The sequence below is a fragment of the Dermochelys coriacea genome, chromosome 3, assembly GCF_009764565.3.
Source record: "Dermochelys coriacea isolate rDerCor1 chromosome 3, rDerCor1.pri.v4, whole genome shotgun sequence".
In the NCBI taxonomy this organism is placed as follows: Eukaryota; Metazoa; Chordata; order Testudines; family Dermochelyidae; genus Dermochelys; species Dermochelys coriacea.
This window is the reverse complement of record NC_050070.1, coordinates 116,723,512-116,748,326: the sequence shown is the minus strand read 5'-3', so window position 1 is coordinate 116,748,326 and position 24,815 is coordinate 116,723,512. Positions and strand designations below refer to the sequence as shown.

Below are 24,815 nucleotides of genomic sequence, written 5' to 3'. Positions count from 1 at the left end.
GAGGAATTATTTCAGCTCAGCACCAATGTGGACACAAGAACAAATGGGTATAAACTGGCCACCAGGAAGTTTAGACTTGAAATCAGACGAAGGTTTTTAACCATCAGAGGAGTGAAGTTTTGGAATAGCCTTCCAAGGGAAGCAGTGGTGGCAAAAGATCTATCTGGTTTTAAGATGCTACTCGATAAGTTTATGGAGGAGATGGTATGATGGGATAATGTGATTTTGGTAAGTAATTGATCTTTAAATATTCAGGGTAAATAGGACTAATCCCCTGAGATGGGATATTAGATGGATGGGATCTGAGTTACTACAGAAAATTCTTTCCTGGGTATCTGGCTGGTGAATCTTGCCCATATGCTCAGGGTTTAGCTGATCGCCATATTTGGGGTCGGGAAGGAATTTTCCTCCAGGGCAGATTGGAGAGGCCCTGGAGGTTTTTCGCCTTCCTCCGTAGCATGGGGCACGAGTCACTTGAGGGAGGATTCTCTGCTCCTTGAAGTCTTTAAACCACGATTTGAGGACTTCAATAGCTCGGACATAGGTGAGGTTTTTCGTAGGAGTGGGTGGGTGAGTGAGATTCTGTGTCCTGCGCTGTGCAGGAGGTCGGACTAGATGATCAGAATGGTCCCTTCTTACCTTAATATCTGAATCTATGCATTGGAGAGGTTTTAGTTGGGGGCTGAAGGTGATGGTTAGTGGCGTTCTGTTATTTTCTTTGCTGGGCCTGTCCTGTAGTAGGTGACTTCTGGGTACTCTTCTGGCTCTGTCAATCTGTTTCTTCACTTCAGCAGGTGGGTATTGTAGTTGTATGAACGCTTGATAGAGATCTTGTGGGTGTTTGTCTCTGTCTCAGGGATTGGAGCAAATGCAGTTGTATTGTAGAGCTTGGCTGTAGACAATGGATCGTGTGGTGTGGTCTGGATGAAAGCTGGAGGCATGTAGGTAAGTATAGCGGTCAGTAGGTTTCCAGTATAGGGTGGTATTTATGTGACCATCGCTTATTAGCACCATAATGTCCAGGAAGTGGATCTCTTGTGTAGACTGGTCCAAGCTGAGGTTGATGGTGGGATGGAAATTGTTGAAGTCATGATGAAATTCCTCAAGGCCTTCTTTTCCATGGGTCCAGATGATGCAGATGTCATCAATGTAGTGCAAGTAAAGTAGGGGCATTAGGGGATGAGAGCTGAGGAAGTGGTGTTCTAAGTCAGCCATAAATATGTTGGCATACTGTGGGGCCATGTGGGTACCCATAGCAGTGCTGCTGACTTGAAGGTATACATTGTTCCCCAATGTGAATAGTTATGGGTGAGGACAAAGTCACAAAGTTCAGCCACCAGGTTTGCCGTGACATTATTGGGGATACTGTTCCTGACAGCTTGTAGTCCATCTTTGTGTGGAATGTTGGTGTAGAGGGCTTCTACATCCATAGTGGCTAGGATGGTGTTTTCTGGAAGATCACCGATGGATTGTAGTTTCCTCAGGAAGTCAATGGTGTCTCGAAGATAGCTGGGAGTGCTGTTAGCGTATAGCCTGAGGAGGGAGTCTACGTAGCCAGACAATCAGGAATCCATTGTGCCAGGCACTCTACAAATGTAAAATAGAACAGCGAATAACCTACAATCTTATTTCAAACTAAAATATAAATCTGCATAATGAGTGGCGATTCTCACTAACCACAAATGCATATAAGTAAATTACCTTAAAATAATTTTGGCCTGGAATTCTTCTTCACTGTAAATACTGTTTCACTCCATCACCATTCACCTGAAGAGAATTCCACTGAAGTAAACTTTTGTGTGGAAAGCTCCTTCCAGCTTGTCACAAATTTGGGGTATCATGAGCTAGATCACTGAAATTCCTCAGTGAAATACTTCTTTGAGTTGTTTCTTTGCTGTTTAATCCTTAATAAATAGAGGATGAATAAAATTGAGTTTGACTTTATACTCTGTTCTAAATTCTGAATGCAGGAATTCCCTGAATTCTGAGGAAAGCACAAATCACCACTCATCTGCACTGAATTATTTTAATTTTCTTGACAGAGAAGCTGTTTCATTTAGGATGTATACATACATATTTCTTTACAGATCCAACTATTGGAAAGCCTGCTGGAATCCTGGACAGAATATGAAAACAATGTGCAGTGCCTGAAAACTTGGTTTGATACCCAAGAGAAGAGGTTGAAGAAACAACAGAGAATTGGAGATCAGGCTTCAGTCCAGAATACTGTGAAAGACTGTCAGGTAACATTTTCTTGGAAACTACGGGTTCTCTTTCTTGCATGTAGAAACAGCACCTAACAAACATGAAATCTTGGCTCCACTGAAATTAAAGATGAAACTCCCCTTGAGTTCAGTGAGGTGAGGATTTCACCCCTAAAGTGCAAAGGAGTAATAGTGTGCTGAATGTACCTAAATGCATACACTTATGTGAATACTAGCTTAATAATTATAATAGCAATAATAATGCAGGGCCATGCCCAGGTATGCTGAATTGCTGTGAGTTAAAGGGATACATTCTGTTTTCTGGGCAGCCAGTTTTCTGGATTTCACTGTTATGAACATTGTTCTTGACTGCTTAAAAATTTTGCTTCCCCTCCTTCTGATGTCCTCCCTTCCTTGGACATGTGGAAAATATGCTTTAAAACAAATTTGCCCTATATGCTCCTTCTCTATGGAAAATGCACAAAGAAACCAAATTAAATTCAGATTTTCTGGACCACTAAGGCCACTTTGTGTCACATAAGCAACTCAAAGGGCCTTAAATCAGCCAGAGACAGCTAGTGGAAAACTCCCCCTGTGCCAGGGAACTCTCTGCTGATGGACAGCTGGTGAAGGTGGCTCCGTCTGAGTCATCTGCTCCCACCTTGCCCATCCTGTAAGAGGGAGGAGGAGGCGGCGAGGCATGGCATTGATGCAGTGGAGAGGGCAGGAGGCAGATCAGAGCAAAGCTCAGCAATGCCCAACACTCCACTGGCCTTAAGTCACTGAGTCTGTGCAGCCCTAAACATGCTTCAGGGCCAGGTGGCCCTGAATCAGTGAATCACAATCAGCTCTCTAGTCCAGTAGGCACAGCATGATATTGGGAATTTTAAAAGTGAAGGAATGTCTTGCTTCTTTTCAGATCAGGGAAAATAGAGTAGGAGCCTCTAGAGAAATCAGCTTGGATATGGACTTCCAAGCCAGAGCATCAGTATGGTATCGGGGATCAGATCCCTCCAGACTGATTTAATCTACTAGACAACAAACAGGAATTAACAATTTACAATGGTGAAAAATTCAAAGCACTAGGCCAGCTATATCCCCATGAGCATGGAGAGTCTGTAATGCTCAGTGTTACGGTCCTGGTAAGAGGAATAGGGGAATTTTCATCTATTGGTGCTGTTCGTTTCTTTCTCCCCAAGCTTTCCATCAACACGGTAATTATGACCCTATATTAGTTAAGTCACTAGGTAAATCTTCATAATCAGAAGGGCTAGAAATTTTTTTCACATGAAAACTGAGATCCTCGAAAGTCCAATAAAATATTGCCAGCATTCACGAATTTAGTAACTCCATCTGTGTTTCTGTGAATGCAGAGGGCTGGTAAGTTTGGCAGTGTCAGAAGTTAACTTTTTTAAGTTCTCTCCCGTGAACTTCTAATTGAATTCAACTTGTGGCTTCAGTACAAATGACTTTATTATTTCAGTACAATAAAGCAAATAATCCATACAATGAAGCCACCATGCATAATTAGCACAACTTGACATAGTTGGCAGACTCTGCTTGGCAGAGGTCCAAAGCTTGATCCGATTTATTACACTTGCGGTTCCTTTGGGTCAGGGATGTCAGCAAATTCACAGCTCTGTGAATGACAAGACTTTGATCATTAGAAAAACAAATTGTTTAAAAAATAACTTCACTAGGATGTCAAACATTGTCAGGTATTCAGTTAAACTAACACAAAAGCTACAGTTTATGTATTAACAGGTACTGAGACTGATCCAGTATCACTAAAATAGTTAAGGGCAGCCTTTATTTTTTTTCATCATAGATCAGAAACATAAATGACTCTTTAACTGAGTTATCAGATTGAAAGGATAGACATCTCAGTTTTCTCTGTAAATATTTCTGGCTCCCTGTGTATTTCTGGCGTTTGATGCTTTGCCAGTTTAAATCGCATTCCCCCCCCCCTTTTTTGGAACAACCACATACAGACTTAAATAGTATATTTTAACATTAAACTCCGTTAGATTTGTTAAAAATGTCAGATTTAATTGGCACCACTAAAAAGTGAACAATTGACTGTTTTGGTGTCAGATGTTATGAAAATAATGCGAGTGTTATTCCAAGCTTATGCTCTGGAGATGGACCAAGGAGTCCAGGTTTTTATTTTCTGAAACCTCATTGATTCCAAAACGCAAATTTGGTTTGGAAACAAGCTCCATTTTATCTAAACCACCAAAACTAAGGAGCAGTGAGAGTATGATAAATGTTCTGGTTTGTGTCCATTAAAATTTATATGCCATTGTCCATGAGAATGAGGGGGAAATGCGTAGAAATACTGAAATTCAATAAAGAAAAATATGCCAAATGCTTTGACTATCAGCTAGTTTCTACATTTTAGTTGCTAAAACAGATACCATGAGCTCAAAGTAAAGAGCATAAGAGAAAGGGAAAGGATTATAACAAAGTTAAAAATAATAGAAACGAGGAACAGAATACGTGAAATGGATAAGAATAAACAATAGACTGAAATTCTTCATACTTGTAAAACTTAGAATGTGCTTATGTCTGTGTATGTTATAGATCGAGCCCAAATTCTGCCCATGTAATCCTACTGATATGGCTTTTCAAGGGTGTAACTTGGGTAGAGTTTGGTCCTTAATACTCACTTGCTACCTGATGAATATTAATGAGTATCTACAATTTTTGTCTGATTCGTGTCTCAGAAAGGAGTATCTTTGGGGGTATAGAGGAGGTGGGGAGTGCAGATTCAGATACCTCAAGATCAGTGTGCAGCCCAGAGGGCAGACCTGCAGATCCCAAGCCATGACCTGGCAGCATGGATCCCTTTACACTACCTCCAAACAGGATAGGTATAGACGAGTAATTACTGCTCCACCAAGATGTTAGGGATTTCCACTTAGAAGTGCACCAGTGAGCCAAGGGAGCATGCCATGGAGAGCATTTCCTTTCTGGGTTCTTCCACCCTCCAAGTTCGTCACTCCACTCCAAAACTGCTGAAGCCTTGGAAAAGTTGAGAAGTGTGGGATCTCTGCAAGCAGAGCAGCTCATGCAGCAGAGTTGCTATGCTCCATTTCTTAATAATGGCTCCATGTTGGGATTACTAAATCCAGATGCCAATGACCAGTTGAAAGGTATGTGAAATGTATGAACTAAGACAGAAGGAAATGCTTCTCTTTTGCTAATGAATGGAGCAGTTTCCTATAGATCCAGGTATCTCCTAGCTATTTTTTAAAATGATTTTGGACTGTATATGAGAGCAAGATATTCTGCATTGTAGTAATGTAAATAGAATCATGGACACTCAGCATGAACATTGTTTTTTCTTTAAAGTAAATATGGGAAATAGAAAATATGCCATAGAAATTGTTGATGGTTTTTATTGTTAAGGGAATAATAAGCATACCACTGTGTTCCTCCCATTCTTATCATTGCAGAAGTTGGGGGTTTGCAGAGAGTTTTTGTACCTGGAAGCATTATTGATCTACACCCAATATATGAATGCTTGTTTCTTTCAGGAGTTGGACGAGTTGATTAAAGCAAAGGAAAAAGAAGTCGAGAAAATAGAACAGAGTGGCCTTTCCTTGGTCCGGAATAAGAAGGAAGAAGTCTCTACTGTTGTCATGAGTACCCTGCAAGAACTTAACCATTCCTGGGCCAATTTGGACCACATGGTGAGAGAACGTGGTTCTGTTAATCAAGAGGCAAACTGTGCTTGGTATCCCTATGAGTGCAGATAGCCCTTACCAGAAAGCTACAGGTGGATTTCTTCTGACTGGGAGGGAGGGGAGTAGATATTCCAGGAGACTAGGCAGTGAGTCTGCACCCACCTTCATGTGATTACACATGTAAAATGAGTATGAAAATTCCTATTTCACAGGGGTATTGAATTCTTATTTGTCACAGTTTTCAGTGCTTTCCGATTTCACATGAAATGTGCTGTATTAATTACAAGGACCACCTTTTAAAGTACACACATTACAAGTAAAGTGTACGCAGTACTGCCCCCGAGCCTATAAATAAACCTACAGCCACAGGTCGAATTAGGGGGGAAACGGCAGGGGTTCTGGAACTAGGGGTGCTGGGGGAAGCTGGCTTGAAGTGACTTCCATCACATACAGGGTTTACAGCTTGATTCAGCACCCCCACTCTAGAAATTGTTCCAGCACCGCTGCTTCCACGCTCCACCCACAAAAGTAATCTCCACCCATAGGAGTTTCCAAAATCAGATGCTGCTCCCATTAAATTGTGCAGAGGATCAAAATAAAAAAATGGTGTTCTAGGAGCTCCACTGAGTTCCTTTAATTGGACCCCCCCTGCATGGGGCATGACTCTGCTGTTGGCTCTGCTCCTTGGGCTAAACTGCTTCTTGATTGGAAAGTTCTGCCACTCCTTCCCCCACCAAACGCAACTCACTTTTGGCACCAAATGAGACACCATTTACAGTAACTTGTAAAGATCGGTCCCTTTCCTTTAATGAAGAATAAAATCATTCAAATGTCGGCATCGTTATCTATCATCAGTAGGCTTCTGAGTTACTGCCTCACTAGGATTCAGGGGGCAGTTCACAACTCTCAGATATACTGTTCCAGGCTTTCTGCAGACAACGCTGCAATGCTTACGCTCAGTTCATGTATCTGAGATTTTTTTTCTCACCCATAACAACTAGAAACTTGCTTTTTAAAAAATAATGGAAGCGGAGATTCTAGAGAACAAGGCAGGAGCTTCTTAGATGTTGTAGTACCTCATCCTGCTGTGTACTGGCCCATGAAAAAGCCTGATCAACAGCTGTGAAAAATAGTTTTTCTCATAGTGAGTGTGTGTGCTATCATTAATGACAAACCATGTGGATTAAGGGCTAAGTACTGAACATCAGACCCCCTTTAAGGTGTCATATGTTGTATAGCCAAAGACCTGAGACACCCAAAATCACTAATCACATCTGAAAATCTTGGCCACAATTATGTGACCAAGCACATTTCTTGTTAAGCATGACTGTAGAACAAATAGCACTGAGCCTGGAGCGCTTAACCTTTTTTTAATTCAAGATCAAATGAAGGGAAATAATTTAAGCAAATAGCAAATGTGTCTCACGCATTTCATATTGATGATTTGTTTTTTTTCCTCCCAGGTCGGCCAGCTAAAGATATTGTTGCAGTCTGTGCTTGATCAATGGACCATTCACAAAGTGGCTTATGAAGAACTGAATAGTTACCTGATGGAAGCTAGATATTCTTTGTCCCGCTTTCATCTCCTCACAGGTTCTTTGGAAGCAGTGAAAGTCCAAGTCGATAACCTTCAGGTGACGAATGTGTACTGAGCCTCCTGACATCTTAAGAAAAGATTTGGAGATAAATTCTGCCCTCAGTGCTGCACTGACGTAGCTGACTGCAGAATCTGGCCCTTCAAATATGGAATCTTAGATGCACTGCCAAACCAAAACCTTCAATGTTAACAAATGTCCTTACACATTTCTAGAAGAGCTGGTCCTGAATTTTTTTTTTAAAAGTAACTTTTTGTGAAATTGCTTTTTTAATCAAAATATTGTTTTTTCTCTAAGTTTTCTAACCATCTCTAGTTTTTAGAAATATATGAATATTAATAGAATTTTTAAAATCCAATTTACTTGTCTTTATTCGTGCTCTGATAAATTCTGCATTTCTCCATCACTGAACAATTAAAGTAGTCCGTTTCACTTGTTTATCCCAAGTTCTTAAAGTGCTTGCACATGTCCATTTCACTTTTGGTGAGTGAGCACCTTGTGCTCAGTTGTCGGAGAACTCTTTCCCTTAGCAGTACCCATCAGGGTGGCTCGAGCAACTCTGTCTCCATAGACCACTGCGTGCTAGTATAAGAGGGCAGAGCCACCCCTGACCCTCCTCAGTCCCTTCTTACCACCAGTGGCAGTTGTTGGAACAATCTCAGACTTGTTGTCATAAGCTTTCTCCTTCCTTTCTATCTGTACTCTGTTATTGTTAGGAAGTAGTTAGTTAAGTTTAAGTTAGTTTTAGCTAGTTTTAGTGATAGATTTTTTTGTCTTAGGTCTTTTTGGACTAGTTTTCATCTGGCGGTACCGAGATCAGTGTCGAAACGGTGCTGTGCTCACCAGATTTTAAGTTCTGCCGCGCTTGTGCTAAGTCTATGCTGGTCAGTAACCCACCCCCAGCCTGTGTGATATATTTGGGAGAATCCCACATAAGTGACAACTGTCACATTTCTAAGGAATTTAAGCCCCACTTAAAGAAAGCTAAAATGGCAAGGCTCAAATATTTGCTCAGGGAGGCAGCACTTCATCCCCCATCAGACTCTTGTCACACAAAGAGCACCCCAAGTACATTGACCTAGGTTTGGAGCAGACCAGAGGTGTCAGCAGCTCCTCAGTCCCATTCACGATACCAAAGAAAAGTCTTAGACCCTCCTCAGGCTTAGTACCTTGCTCAGGCATGTTGGTTCCAAAGCCTATTAGAGAAAGACACTCTAAGAGACATTCAGGGGAGAGTCTCTCACTGGAGCACTCTACAGCTAAAAAAAATGGATCGCCACCTCCAGAGCCTGTGCCAGGTCCATCAAGGACATCCTGAAAGATCTCTGTGGGAGAGCCATCACTCATTGCTGCTCCCAACCACCCCGAAGACGTATGCAACCAGAGGGACATGCTTAGCTTCTCAGTACCGGTATCCCCAGCAGTGCAAGAAAGTTTGCTGTTAGTACCAATGCCTGCAGCACCTACCTCTCTGTGTCAGGAACTCGCCATACTGCTACCTCCCAATCTTCCAGAAAGGGCAGTGCCGTCGAAGGATAAGCTTCCAACGATATCCCTGGTACCACCATCCCTGGGCTACCTATTCCTAGTTCCAACTTGTTCTTCTCCCCCTAGGTTGGATGTTTGATTCTTCCTCTTCAGACTCAGAGGTGGATTTGTCTGTGTCTCATCAGAGACAGAGGGCATACCCTCCATCAGAGATTTTGGACCTTGGGTCACACAATAGTCACAGCACTGGCTGCCGCCTCCTCCTCAGGAGCAAAAACCCAGTCAAGGTTGGGTCCCAGGCCCATATCAGTGACTGTTGTGGACATCCTGGGGCATCCCTCCTTCCGCGAGGACCTCCGTGCAGCTCTCTTGTTCTTTGTCATTGAGACTGCTCTGGGAGCATCGGCACCAAGAGCATTATTCTCCAGGACCGAGCAGCCAGAAGTCATTTGGGTGGCTTCCCCACCGTAAGTCATGGAGCAGCCACCACCTCAGAATTCTGTGGTGTCCTCTTGGTAATCGCCAGATGATGCTGTTGGTAGCAAGATATTCAACTCCGCAAGAGGACCAGAGGCCTCATCAAGGTTTATTGAGAAGGGTGGCCTCTGTTCTTAACATTCAAGCAGAGGAGGTACGTGAAAGCTCCCTCAAGTTGGTGGATGTTCTGGTATTGGCGGCCCCTACCAGGGTGGCCATGACAATTAATGAAACCGCTGTGGAGCCTGTGAAGGCGCTGTGGCAAACAATGTCCTCCTTACTCCCTACAGAAAAGTGAGCCGAGAGGAGGTCTTCCATCCCCTCTAAGAGGTATGAGGTTGCCTAGAGCATAGGTAACTTTGGCAGCTTTCTTGGCATAAGTGTTGATCATAGAAATTTTTAATGCAGTGACTTGGTCATCAACCCACACGTTTGCTTCTCATTATGCCATTTCAGTCTAAGAACGATGTCTATTTCAGACAGGTTGTCATACAGTCACTGTTTAGGTAGACTCTGAGCCCACCTCCATGTCTGTCTGCTTGTGAGTCACCTACAGTGGAATGGACATATGCAAGCACTTGAAGGCAAAAAGAAGGTTATGTACCTTTCTGTAACTGTTCTTCTTTGAGATGTGGTGTACATGTCCATTCCATGACTTGTCCTCCTTCCCCTCTCTGTCGGAGTCTATCTGGTACAAAGGAACTGAGAGAAGTCGGGGCAGCTCCGCTTTCTTACACCAACATGCGGTGGCATGTGACAACTGAGAGTGCTCAAGCTGCCTCGACAGGTACTGGTGAGGGAAAAAGTTCTCTGACAACTGTGCATGGGGCATGTACACACCTACAGTGGAATTGATATGTGCAACACATCTCAAAGAACAAGTTACAGAAAGGCAAGTGGTTTTTTTTTCTCTTTCAGGTTTCAGTTGTGCAGTGTATGGGTTTCAAACACAGTATTGCCAACCCCAAACTTTCAAAACCATGAGACTAGCTTAAAAATCATGAGGGTTTAAAAAAAAGTGTCTCCTTTTTATTTGCCTTCAGGTTTCTGAGTCTTTAGGGAACACTCAGGTCACCTTTTCAAGTTTTCCTTTTTAATCATGAGGGCTAGAAACTTACACTTTTTAAAAAACAGAAGCTGAGATTCTCACATACTCAGATGACTCCAGGAGCAGGGGATTTATGAAAAACATCAAGTATCATGAGCTCATAATAAAAACATGATCATTGAAAACACTACCAGCACAGAAGTATATTTGTTTTAAAACGGTTGTTTTTGGAATTAAAAATAATTGTGGAAATATTTCCTATGTTTTAGGACTTATTTAAAAATGTGTTTTATTAATAGTTAATTGGGAGCAAATTTAAGCTGACAGTGTTGCAATGATTGGCAGTCTAGGTAGATGTATATACATGTGTAAGTGGAGTTGCAAGAATATAAGTGAAGTTGAAAATGGCATATGTGTAAAATTTGCAATTCCCAAACTGAGGTCCACAGAGCACTCGCTGACAAATGGTGCTGCCTCTTTTCCTTGTTCCCAGATAGTAGTACATTTCATAAAAGGCAGCAAGTAAAACAATAAATACTTTTGATTTTTTTTTTTTCCTTGGGGACAGATTGTGGCCCAGCTTGTGGGCCCAAGGTGCCACCTTACTACTTTGAGCTGACAGCCTGACTGCCACTCACAGCATTGGAAGGGAGATAGGCTCAGCAGAAGCACTGCAATCCTCCTCTCCCTATTTGGTGGGCAGGAAGAAGTGACTGGGCAGAACTCCCTTGTACCTCCACCCCGTCCCCCCGCACAACACAGCCAGCAGCGGACAGACCCAGTCCAGTTTACACCTTCCTTGAAGCAGCAGGAAGACTGGGAGAGGATTTGAGGCTATGCTATCGGGAGGTATGATTGCAGCACATGTAGGCATAGCCAAGATAGATTTGATCAAGCTAGTGTGCTAAAAATGGCAACATGGGTGGTGACATGGGCTAGCTGACCCAAGTACAAGTCCAGCCAGTACCCTGGGTACATACTCAGGTGGCTACCCAGTGCCACTTCCTGTGTTGTCACAACTTAACTGCTGTTTTTAGCAAGCTAGCTAGAACAAAGTTAGCTCAATTATGCCTACATGTGCTGCAATCACAGCTGCGATTGCAGGGTAGACAGACCCTTAGGACTTGTCATTTAGTTTGCAGCAAGCTGGGATGTGAATCTACCCTTCACTAGCCTGTTGCAGACTAACTCTCCATGTGGACCCTGCTGCCATGCACTAACAGTTCCATAGTGCACTTTCATCTACTCCTATTTCAAAGCAGGGTAGATCAAAGCACACTAATGGACTGTTAGTGTGTGTCAGCGGGGTCCACATGAGGAGTTAGTCTGTGGAATACTGGTGTGGGATAGACTTACACCCGAAATTGCTCTGAACTAAATTTTCCTGTAGGTCTCCCCTTAGTCACAAGTTCCTTCCCAGACTGCACTATCCCTTGCTGAGGGTAGATTAACTCATGATCTAGCCTTAAGCAATTATTGTAGCTGTTTGTGAATCCAAGGATGGGTTGGGAAGTCTCTTAACAAAGAGAGCATCTCATGGTCACATTGTTTAAAAAGTTTGAGATCCCCTAATGGTGATGATTTGAATTCCGCACTCGTTTAAACTTCTGCTCAGTGTAAATAAATAGGTTAACAATACTTTTGAAAACATACTTCCTTGTGTTGCTAAGAACATCCTAGATTAATAAGCAAAAGAATTTTAAAAATAAGCTTTACTTTTCCCTACTTGTGCTGTTAGTTTGCTTTTGTGCATTCCTCTCACTTGGACTGTGGAAAATAGACTAGTCAATTTTAATATTGTTTCTTTAATAGTTAGCCTCCAGTCAGTTTTGCTTTTTATTTCTGATACACTAGCATACAGTGCAGTCTTTTGGTTTCAAGCACTGCATGTGAATATTTGTTTAAAACCAACTTGTTTTGTTGAAAGGTTTTTACATTTGGGTACATGGATTTGGTAAAAATGTAATTTTTATAAAACCTAGATTTTGAGCCAAGTTTAACTCAATAATGTTTCTTTAAACATATATTTAAGTATGATTTGAATTACTGTAGGGATAAAAATAAGAAATGTAACTTGATTTCATGAAGTCATATGACTCAATGCACTTTTATGGTGAGATTAAAATAATTTATATTGTACAGGAGTGGAATAGATCTCAATGTTTTTTTTCTCTTTTCTCTCTCTACAGAGCCTGCAGGATGAGTTGGAAAAACAAGAGAACAGCTTACGGAAGTTTGGTTCAGTGACCAACCAGTTATTGAAAGAGTGTCACCCACCAGTCACTGAAACACTTTCTGACACTCTGAAAGAAGTCAATCTGAGGTACAAAGCCTGCTTTTGTGTTGAACTTTGTTAAATTGTCTACTTGTCAGAGCAAACAGAGGTGTTATTCTTTGTCTACGTACAGTATATAATTGCTACTTTAAGCCTTCTTCTGTATAGCTCAATTAATTCACATGTTTTGACATATTCATTTGATATATCTGCCAGGTGGAATAACCTTCTGGAAGAGATTGCAGAGCAGCTACACTCCAGTAAGGCCCTGCTTCAGCTCTGGCAGAAGTACAAAGACTGTTACAGCCAGTGCTCCTCCTCAGTCCAGCAGCATGAGGACCAAACCAATGAGCTGTTAAAGACAGCCACTAACAAGGACATAGCTGATGATGAAGTCACTACTTGGATTCAGGATTGCAATGTACGTTCAGTAAGCTCACTGCTTTATCACAATTGCATGGGCTAATATCGCAACAGGGTTTCCTATACTAAACTGTTTATCCCGGCTAATCAAAATAGTTTGAGATTTTTATGTAGGGGAGATATTTTCTCTTCACTAAAGAATCCTTCAGGCATTAACTGTGGGCTTGGCCTTTCCTTCCAAGATCCTACCATGGGACAAGGTCAAAGGGGCTTTCACTTCCTGAATCAGGAATTCAGGGTACTGAGTCCTCCTAGGTTCCTCGGATTTTCTCTCACAAACTTCATTCCTCTTCCTAAATGTTAGTTCAGATGCTTCTGTTTATGGTCTAGGCCCATGCTAAAGACAGATGAATTGAATTACTGTGTGCCCCTATCTTTGGGCCCAATCCTTTGGTCTTTCCTTATCTAAGTCACAGTTACTTGGGCAAATATTCCATTGATTTCAGTGGGAGTGCTCATGTGAGAGAGGATTGAAAGGTCAGCTGCTATGATTTTGCCTGCATACTCTAGACTGGAAAATACATCAGGCAGAACAGAAGAGATAAGTTCAAAATCTTTTCCCACCTCTCTTTCACTGTGAAAGGACACCATGCACTCTGTTGAAATCTCAAGATTCTGCCCCTTCACCAGTTTACCCACATCTCATGGCAAAGTTACAACTTACCTCCTAGACTTGGACAAATGTCTTCATTTATGAGTTATGATAGCCCACTGCCTTTGATAGGCAGGTTGTCACAGAGGTTGCCTGGAGCACCCTACCAAAACATAGCTCATTGAATCTGCAACAGAAGTCCCAAACATAGTCCATCTCCCACATCTGCTGGACAGAGTCTTTAAAGACCTGCACTTCCCAGCAGACACCCTCCTCCCGCCCTCTCCTTGGGTAGTCCTTCCTTACCACACTCTGGTGCCGTCTTTCACATGTAGGCTCCTCCGCCAGGACAGCCACCCCAGCCCTATCAACTAGAGTGCAACCCTGCTCTTCCCAGAAGGAAACCCCACAGCTGTTCTGCTGGGCGATCATCCTCACCAGGGGATCCCTGGACCCACCTCTCTAGTGTGGAGTCATCAGCAAATAAGCCCCTCCACTAGTCTCCTGACATCAGCTCTCTGGCTTGGGGATGCCATCCGGCAAACCCCTCTTCTGCTATCCTGCCTTCAGCTTTCCCCAGGAACCTCCCACAGCTTCCTTCTGGGATCTTCTGCCATCCACCTGGTATCTGGCAGCTCTCACCTGCCCTTTCCCTGAATGACTCAGTTCTAAGACAACCCTCACTCATTCACTGAGAGAACCTCTCCAATTCTCCCCATTCTTTATAGCCCCAGGTACTGACTGGTCCTCTTAATTGGCTAAACTGCTAGCTTTAGATTTTCAGAAAGCCTTTGACAAGGTCCCTCACCAAAGGCTATTAAGCAAAATAAGCAGTCATGGGATAAGAGTGAAGGTTCTCTCATGGATTGATAACTGGTTGAAAGATAGGAAACAATGGATAGGAATAAATGGTCATTTTCAGAATGGAAAGAAGTAAATGGTGTCCCCCAGGGACCTGTACTGGGCCCAGTCCTATTCATAATGATCTGGGAAAAGAGGTAAACAGTGAGGTGGCAAAATTTGCAGATGATACAAAACAACTCAAGATAGTTTAAATCCCAGGCAGAAGAACTACAAAAGGATCTCTCAAAACTGGCTGACTGGGCAACAAAATGGAAGATGAAATTCAGTGTTGATAAATGCAAAGTAGTGCACATTGGAAAACATAACCCCAGCTATACATACAAAATGATGTGGTCTATATTAGCTGTTACCACTCAAGAAAGAGATCTTGGAGTCGTGAATAGTTCTCTGAAAACATCTACTCAATATGCAGTGGCAGTCAAAAAAGTGGACAGAATGTTGGGAATCATTAAAAATGGGATAGATAAGAAGACAGAAAATATCATATTGCCTCTATATAAATCCATGGTACACTCACATTTGAATACTGCATGCAGATGTGGTTGCCCCATCTGAAAAAAGATGTATTGGAATTGGAAAAGGTTCAGAGAAGGGCAACAAAAATGATTAGGGGTATGGAATGGCCTCTGTATGAGGAGAGATTAATAAGACTGGGACTTTCCATCTTGGAAAAGAGGCGACTAAGGGGGGATATGATAGAGGGTCTATAAAATCGTGATTGATGCGGAGAAAGTAAATAGGGAAATGTTATTTATCCCTTCATATAATACAAGAACTAAGGTCATGAAATTAAACTAATAGGCAGCAGGTTTAAAAACAAACAAAAGGAAGTTTTTTTTTTTTTCACACAACGCACAGTCAACCCTGTGGAATTCCTTCCCAAAGGATGTTGTGAAGGCCAAGACTATAACAGGGTTCAAAAAAGAACTAGATAAATTCATGGAGGATAGGTCCATCAATGGCTATTAGCCAGGATGGGCAGGGATGCTGTCCCTAGCCTCTGTTTGCCAGAAGCTGGGAATGAGCGACGGGATGAATCACTTAACGATTACCTGTACTGTTCGTTCCCTGTGGAGCACCTGGCATTGACCACTGTCGGAAGACAGGATATTGGGCTAGATGGACCTCTGGTCTGACCCACTATGGCTGCTCTTATGTTCACCTATTCTGGCACAGAGAGCTAGACCTGCTTCATTTACTGGGACAAGCCACCCTGTGACATAGGTCTTCGCCATTTTCATTCTGTTTAGTGTAAGCTATCAAAGTAAACAGATTAAAAAATTGCTACCTAAAATTGCATTCATGGGTTTTGCAGGCACTTGGGTTCACAACCAGAAATGCCAAAGTAGAATTGTTTCCTCCTGTGCTAATTTGGCATGCTTTTGCCATGAAGACTAAGCATAAAAAAATGGATTTAAAAAATCTTCCTGCTAGATTATTTCCAGGTATTTCCAGTCAAAGCTGAATTTACTGATCCAAAGTGAGGTATTTTCACTGCTAGAAATGACATCAACTGATGCACATGGATGCTTTCCACGTGTGTTTCTGATCAGTTCTCAAAATTTGCATGTAAATAGCTCATCGGTCACTCCTTTTCCAATCCTTTGACTTTATGTACTGAAACATGTTCTTTTCCATACTACAGAGGTCAATCAAGAGTTACTAAAGGCTTTTCTTGTGGAACGTAGTAGTATATATGTTTAAATGTAATCCGTTTTTTTCATGAGTTACATGGCAAATTTTGAGAACCTCAAGAGCTCAGCTGAGATTGTTTTGAAGCAGAGTGATTTTTAAGCTTTTGTTCACTACAGGATCTATTGAAATGCCTGGGGACAGTGCAGGATTCCCTGTTTGTTCTCCATGAACTTGGAGAGCAGCTTAAGCAACAAGTGGAGACGTCTGCAGCAGCAGCTATTCAGTCTGATCAACTCTCCCTGAGCCAAAACCTGTCAGCCTTAGAGCAGGCTCTCATCAGGCAAAAGGCTATACTTCAGGTATGAAAAGCTTGCTCATATTCATTGTTCCTGATCATTCCATTTTACCTGAAAAAGTGTACACTAAGCTAGCAAAAGTTGCACAGAAAATCACACCCCATGAAAGGTGCATTATCTGCACAGGTGTATTCCCTAAGATCCATGTGTAGTGTGTAGTATGTGTAGTACTACACATGTGTACTATGTGTAGTACACAGCTAAATGTGGGAGAATTCAACTAGCATGCCCAAACCTATAGTAGGAAACTAGGAAGGTGAATCCCAGTGCTGAAAAAGGAACAACAAACCTTGCAAGAGGGGCAGCAATTTACCATGGGAAGCTAAAACCCCATAAAGAAAAGGAGTACTTGTGGCACCTTAGAGACTAACAAATTTATTTGAGCATAAGCTTTCGTGAGCTACAGCTCACTTCATTGGATGCATCCGATGAAGTGATCTGTAGCTCACGAAAGCTTATGCTCAAATAAATTTGTTAGTCTCTAAGGTGCCACAAGTACTCCTTTTCTTTCTAAGAATTTTGGAAGTTGATTTTTTCTTTTTAAATTAATTTGTGTGTGAAATTTTATTTAGAATTACATTTATGCAGCGTTTCAAGTGTTACAACAAAGCTATTTATATGGCAAAGCATCTCCAAAGTTTTAGAAACCAGCCCTAATTTTTTGAAAAGCACCATTATTAATTCCTTTGAATTCCTAACAGAACTGATTTACTTGCAACTTTCTTGAAAAGTAAAGGTTTACTGTTGCCCTCTATTCATTCCATTGACTTCATTGTGCATGTGCTTGAAGTTAAGCATGTGCTAAGTACTTTGCTGAATTGGTGCTTTAAAGACTAAATGGTGTAAATTACAATCAACTCTTGTTTTCATGCCTAGCAAAAGGATTATAACCTCACTTTCAAAACAAATACAGCCTTTACTATGGAGGCAGTACCACTGCCTCTGTAGTCAAAAAATATTGGTTCTACTATGGAGAAGAAGTCACATTGCTACCAGTGAGAATTGCTATTATAGGAGTTTGAGCATCAGAATGACTGAAAGGACAGTGAGGAGCATAGCAAGAACATGAATATTATGTGACCTCATGTTAAGTTTTTTAATTGTGGACCTTCTTTTGTGCCTAAGACTGGAGTTCTAGACTATGAGACATTTGCTAAGAGCCTAGAAGGCCTGGAGGCCTGGATAACAGAAGCTGAAGAAATGTTGAAAGGACAAGACCCCAATCATTCTTCTGACCTCTCTACAATCCAGAATAGGATGGAAGAACTCAAAGTGAGTGGCAAATATAGACAGTATGACATGAAATTGTGAGGTCAGCATGATCCATATATAGTATAGCATATGCACAAAATCCACATATGCGTTCACTTATCATTAAAAACCTCACATACACACACTAAAGACAGAAAACCAAAAGTTAATTCTGGCATTCTATCCTTAACTGCCCTCCTTGTTTCAGAGTAGCAGCCGTGTTAGTCTGTATTCGCAAAAAGAAAAAGAGTACTTGTGGCACCTTAGAGACTAACAAATTTATTTGAGCATAAGCTTTCGTGAGCTACAGCTCACTTCATCGATGAAGTGAGCTGTAGCTCACGAAAGCTTATGCTCAAATAAATTTGTTAGTCTCTAAGGTGCCACAAGTACTCTTTTTTTCTTTTTGCCTTCCTTGTGCCTCAGTATAAGAAGGATCTGGATGGGCAAACTGGTTGGAATAAAATAAGTACCAAAACATCATTCCAAACTTGAATTGAACAATTTTAGAAGTTTAGAAAAGTTTGTGCATTTTCTTTTGTCTCTGTTCTCTTCATATTCCTGAGCCTGGAACAGAAAGTAGAAAAGGTAAAATACCACAAAAGAAGTTTTTATTTCTGGCCTACCTGAAAGCAGGAAGATTGTTCACATAAACTTTGTAGATACAAGAGGTTCATATAAGATTGATTTGGACAGCTAGACCTTTGGCTGCTTATCTAAACTGAACCTTCAAACATTTGGACAGCTAACTGGATATTATATGCTGTATCTCATTTCCTCTCATATCTGGATACTATCAAGAAAGAAAATAAATAAATAAATAAATAAAATAAATATAACGTTTCAACAGAGATGCAAGATGCATCAATGATTCCTGAATATGATGCAGAGTTTAATAGTCTGATCCCATGAGAATGACCACACTTTGAAACTTAATATATAATCTGCTTACTATACAGGGGATTCCCAGAATACTCTGTTGGAAATTCAGGACCAGATCCAAACTTTCCCAAGTTTGGGAGTGTGCACATCCAGATTTTTGGTCTGTTACCAACTCTAGAAAGTATTACACATTTTAAAACTTATCTTAATGTCTGCACAAGTGGCAAGTTAAGTCAAATGAACTTTATGGAGTGGTATTTTCTACACCCTACATTAAGTAATTTCTCTCGTATACTCATTTGTGAATATCTTAATTAAAGTGAATGTGTATGTGTATTATACTTTATATATATGGTCACTTGTTCATGTCTTTTTACTTCTGTGAGGGACATATCCCTGAAAGAAAGTTGATGACACTCCTCCTCCTCCGCAAACCCAGTACTTCCTCCATTTCAGCCCAGCTGTTATCTTTCCACCAGAAATAGCTACAGAACCTCTCTCCACTATGTCTTAATTGATGGGTGTACTGATCAGCACAAGACATTTCTTCTCACAGGCTAAGTGCACTATCTTTGAAGAGATGCCTCCTTTTGCAAGGATCTAGGATCATGTAAAGGTGTCTTGCCTGACAATGGAGAGCACTTACCACAAGGTGGCAATCCAAGCCATCCCAAATTTGTAAACTGGGAGCTTCCCATAATTTTCAGATTTCAATAAGATAATTACTGAATTTCTCTGTCTATAGATACATATGTTCTTTGTCACTTGTTCCAGAGCCAGATGTTAAAGTTCAGTAGCATGGCACCGGATTTGGACCATCTGAACGAGCTGGGTTACGGGCTACCCCTGAATGATAAAGAAATCAAAAGGATGCAGAATCTGAACAGGCGGTGGTCTATGATCTCATCTCAGACGACAGAAAGATTCAGGTTGGGTCAGCTAGAAGGACATGTATTACTCTGTGCTAGTCATTCTGAGCTGGAAAAGGCAGTTTAATGCATGGCATGTGAAACTTTGGCTTTGCCTGCACTATGTGAATTTTGCTGGTATAACAAAACCAGTAAGAACATAAGAATGGCCATACTGGATCAGACCAAAGGTCCATCTAGCCCAGTATCCTGTCTTCCGACAGTGGTCAATGCCAGGTGCTCCACAGGGAACGAACAGTACAGGTAATCGTTAAGTGATTCATCCCCTGTCGCTCATTCCCAGCTTCTGGCAAACAGAGGCTAGGGACACCATCCCTGCCCATCCTGGCTAATAGCCATTGATGGACCTATCCTCCATGAATTTATCTAGTTCTTTTTTGAACCCTGTTATAGTCTTGGCCTTCACAACATCCTTTGGGAAGGAATTCCACAGGGTTGACTGTGCGTTGTGTGGAAAAAAAAAAACTTCCTTTTGTTTGTTTTTAAACCTGCTGCCTATTAGTTTAATTTCATGACCCTAGTTCTTGTTATTTATTCCTTCATATAATACATTTCCCTATTTACTTTCTCCGCATCAATCACGATTTTATAGACCCTCTATCATATCCCCCCTTAGTCGCCTCTTTTCCAAGATGGAAAGTCCCAGTCTTATTAATCTCTCCTCATATGGCAGACGCTCAATACCCCTAATAATTTTTGTTGCTCTTTTTTGAGATGGGGTGACCACATCTGCATGCAGTATTCAAATGTGAGCGTACCATGGATTTATATAGAGGCAATATGATATTTTCTGTCTTATTATCTATCCCTTTCTTAATGATTCCCAACATTCTGTTTGTTTTGACTGCCATTGCACATTGACTGGATGTTTTCAGAGAACTATCCACAATGACTCCAAGATCTCTTTCTTGAGTGGTAACAGCTAATTTAGACCCCATCATTTTATATGTAGTTGGGATTATGTTTTCCAATGTGCATTACTTTGCATTTATCAACATTGAATTTCATCTTCCATTTTGTTGCCCTGTCACCCAGTTTTGAGAGAGCCTTTTGTAGGTCTTCGCAGTCTGCCTGGGACTTAACTATCTTGAGTAGTTTTGTATCATCTGCAAATTTTGCCACCTCACTGTTTATTCCTTTTTCCAGATCATTTATGAATATGTTGAATAGGACTGATCCCAGTACAGACCCCTGGGGGACACCACTATTTACCTCTCTCCATTCTGAAAACGGACCATTTATTCCTACCCTTTGTTTCCTATCTTTTAACCAGTTACCAGTCCATGAGAGGACCTTCCCTCTTAGCCTATGAGAGCTTACTTTGTTTAATAGCCTTTGTTGAGGGACCTTGTCAAAGGCTTTCTGAAAATCTAAATACACTATATCCACTGGATCCCTCTTGTCCATGTGCTTGTTGACCCCCTCAAAGAATTCTAGTAGATTGGTGAGGCATGATTTCCCTTTACAAAAATCATGTTGACTATTCCCCAACAAATTATTTTCATCGATGTCTGACAATTTTGTTCTTTACTATAGTTTCAACCAGTTTGCCTACTACTGAAGTCAGGCTTACTGGCCTGTAAATGCTGGGGTCGCCTCTGGATTCCTTTTTAAAAATTGGCATCACATTAGCTATCCTCCAGTCATTTGGTACAGAAGCAGATTTAGATGATAGGTTACAGACTACAGTTAGTAGTCCTGCAGTTTCACATTTGAGTTCCTTCAGAACTCTTGGATGAATACCATCTGGTACTGGTGACTTATTACTGTTTAGTTCATCAATTTGTTCCAAAACCTCCTCTAATGACACCTCAATCTAGGACAGTTCCTCAGATTTGTCACCTAAAAAGAATGGCTCGGGTTTGGGAATCTCCCTCACATTTTCAACCATGAAGACCAATGCAAAGAATTCATTTAGTTTCTCCACAATGGCCTTATCATCCTTGAGTACTCCTTCAGCATCTCAATCATCCAGTCGCCCCACTGGTTGTTTAGCAGGCTTTCTGCTTCTGATGTACTTCAAAAAGTAATAGTAAATTTTTTTTAGTCTTTGGCTAGCTCTTCTTCAAATTCCTTTTTGGCTTTCCTAATTATATTTATACACTTCATTTGCCAGAGTTATGCTCCTTTCTATTTTCCTCACTAGGATTTAACTTCCACTTTTTAAAGGATGCCTTTTTGCATCTCACTGCTTATTTTACTTTGTTGTTTAGCTACGGTGGCTCTTTTTTGGTTCTGTTACTATGTTTTTTTAATTTGGGGTATACATTTAAGTTGAGCCTCTATTATGGTGTCTTTAAAAAGTTTCCATGCAGCTGTCAGGGTTTATACTTTTGGAGCTGTACCTTTTAATTTTAGTTTAACTAACCTCATTTTTGTGTAGTTCCCATTTCTGAAATTAAATGCTACAGTGTTGGGCCGCTGTGGTGTTTTCCCCACCACAGGGATGTTAAATTTAATTGTATTTTGGTCACTATTACCAAAGGGTCCAACTCTTGGACCTGATCCTGTGCTCCACTTAGGACTAAATCAAGAATTGCCTCTCCTCTTGTGGGTTCCAGGACTAGCTTGTTGACCCCCTCCAAGAAGCAGTCATTTAAGGTGTCAAGAAACTTTATCTCTGCATCTCGTCCTGAGGTGGCATGTACCCAGTCAATATGGGGATAGCTGAAATCCCCCATTATTATTGAGTTTTTTATTTTAATAGCTTCTCTAATCTCCCTGAGCATTTCACAGTCACTATCACTATCCTGGTCAGGCGGTCGGTAGTATATCCCTACTGCTATATTATTATTCGAGCATGGAATTACTATCCATAGAGATTCTATGGTACAGTTTGGTTCATTTAAGATTTTTACTTCATTTAATTCTATGCTTTCTTTCACATATAGTGCCACTCTCCCACCAGCACTACCTGTTCTGTCCTTCCGATATATTTTGTACCCTGGTATTACTGTGTCCTATTGATTATCCTCATTCCACCAAGTTTCTGTGTTGCCTATTATATCAATATCCTCATTTAATACGAGGCACTCTAGTTCACCCATCTTATTATTTAGACGTATAGAATTTATATATAAGCACTTTAAAAACTTGTCAGTTTTTAGTTGTCTGCTCTTACATAATGTAATGGAATGGGACTTTTTTTCATTTGACTATTTCTATTCAGATCCTACCTGTATTTTATCATCTTCCATCCTCTCCTCCTTACTAGGCCCTAGAGAATCTCCATTAGTAGATCGTCCCTTAAGGGATGTCTCTGTCCGAATCACGTGCTCCTCCATACCTGTCGGCTTTCCCCTAGTCCTTAGTTTAAAAACTCCCATACAGCCTTTTTAATTTTAAGTACCAGCAATCTGGTTCCATTTTGCTTTAGGTGGAGCCCATCCTTCCTGTATAGGCTCCCCATTTCCCAAAAGTTTCTCCAGTTCCTAATAAATCTAAACCCCTCCTCCCTACATAATCATCTCATCCAGGCATTGAGACCCTGCAGTTCTGCCTGTCTAACTGGCCCTGCACATGGAATTGGAAGCATTTCAGAGAATGCTACCATGGAGGTCCTAGACTTCAACCTCTTACCAGCAGCCTAAATTTTGCCTCCAGGATCTGTCTCCTATCCTTCCCTATGTCATTCGTACCTACATGCATCATGACTACCAGCTCCTCCCCAGCACTACACATAAGTCTATCTAGATGTCTCAAGTCATCGCAAACCCAGCTATCTATGTTTCTAATGATTGAATCGCCCATTACTAATACCTATCTCCTCCTAATAACTGGAGTTCCTTCCCCCAGAGGGGTATCCTCAGTGTGAGAGGATACCGTAACATCATCTGGAAGGAGGGTCCCAACTATGGGATCGTTTCCCTCTGCTCCAGTTGGTGGTTGCTCTTCCCTGAGACTTTCATCCTCAACAGCAGAGAGGCTGTCAGACATGGGGCAGGACCATTCTACTGTGTCCCAGAAAGTCTCATCTATGTACCAATGTCTTCCTTAACTCCTCCAGCTCAGCCCGCTGGTCTCCAAAGCCCGTACGTGGTCTCTGAGGACTAGGAGCTACTTGCACCCAATGCACACATATGCCACCCACCCATAGAGCAGATAATCATAAATGATGTATTGAATACAATAAACTAGATAGCCCCTACTCTGTTGCTGGACCTCTGCCTGCATTCTCTTTTTACTCCTGAAGTTAGTTCCTTTGTTGAGGTTTAGTTTTTATCAGGGTTTTTTTTGTGGCTTAAGTTTAAAGAAGTTTAAGGAATGTTACTTGTATCTTAAACTCCCTTGCAAAACTCCCCTGCTAGCCACTCCTGTTTGCTAGCTCCTCTGGTCACTTAGGAGAAGGCTTTTTAAAGCCCATGTCTTCCTGTGAATAGCTACATTCAAAAGCCTCTTGTGTGGATGTAGTTATATCAGTATAAAAGTTCTTATACTTTTCTCTGAAATCAGCATAAACTATGCTGACATAAATACAGTTGTTCCAGCATCACTGCATTTACACCCAGGCTTTTGCCAGTATATTTATGTTGGTTTAAAAAAAAATCAAATCCCCAATCAATGTGGCTGTGCCAGTAAAACTTAAATGTAGATCAAGCCTTTTTATGTTACCGATATTGCATTAACTGATGCTACTCTCGTATGGGATCACAACTAGGGTTTCGTCTACATTCAAAAGTTTTGTCAGCACAGTTGTATAGATTAGGAGAGTGAAAAATCACACCCCTAAACAATATAGGTATGCTGGCAAAAGCCCTAGTGTAGACCCAATTCTCCTGGCAAAAAGCCCAGTTAGTATAGGTGCAGTTATCCTATTTTGGTATTCCATTCAGGGACTTGGTTTAAGTTATATCATCAGAAGAACTTTTTTTTACCAGTGTGAGCTATGTCTCCACTGGGGAGGTATAGCTCTGCTGGTAGATCTCTACTGGCAAACTCTTTTAGTGTAGACATGACTTCAGGCATTGTTATAAAGTTATAATGAGCTTGGGCCTCTATATATTGAGCTAAGAGGCAAAGGGAATTCTACCAAAAGAAAAGTTATGGTGATTATCTGTTTATGAACACAAGTTGACATTTTAAATGATACTATTTTTGTTTACATGTA

At 41.2% G+C, this 24,815-nt stretch overlaps 1 protein-coding gene across 1 annotated transcript in view; it reads left to right on the top strand.

Annotated features, from left to right (window-relative positions):
* SYNE1 (spectrin repeat containing nuclear envelope protein 1) overlaps positions 1-24,815 on the top strand; it is a 507,598-nt gene that overhangs the window by 408,766 nt on the left and 74,017 nt on the right. Inside the window, 8 exon segments of the mRNA XM_043511213.1 lie at positions 2,088-2,243; positions 5,744-5,899; positions 7,357-7,527; positions 12,691-12,824; positions 12,993-13,197; positions 16,467-16,649; positions 17,772-17,918; positions 19,554-19,708. Coding sequence (XP_043367148.1) covers positions 2,088-2,243; positions 5,744-5,899; positions 7,357-7,527; positions 12,691-12,824; positions 12,993-13,197; positions 16,467-16,649; positions 17,772-17,918; positions 19,554-19,708 — 1,307 coding nt within the window.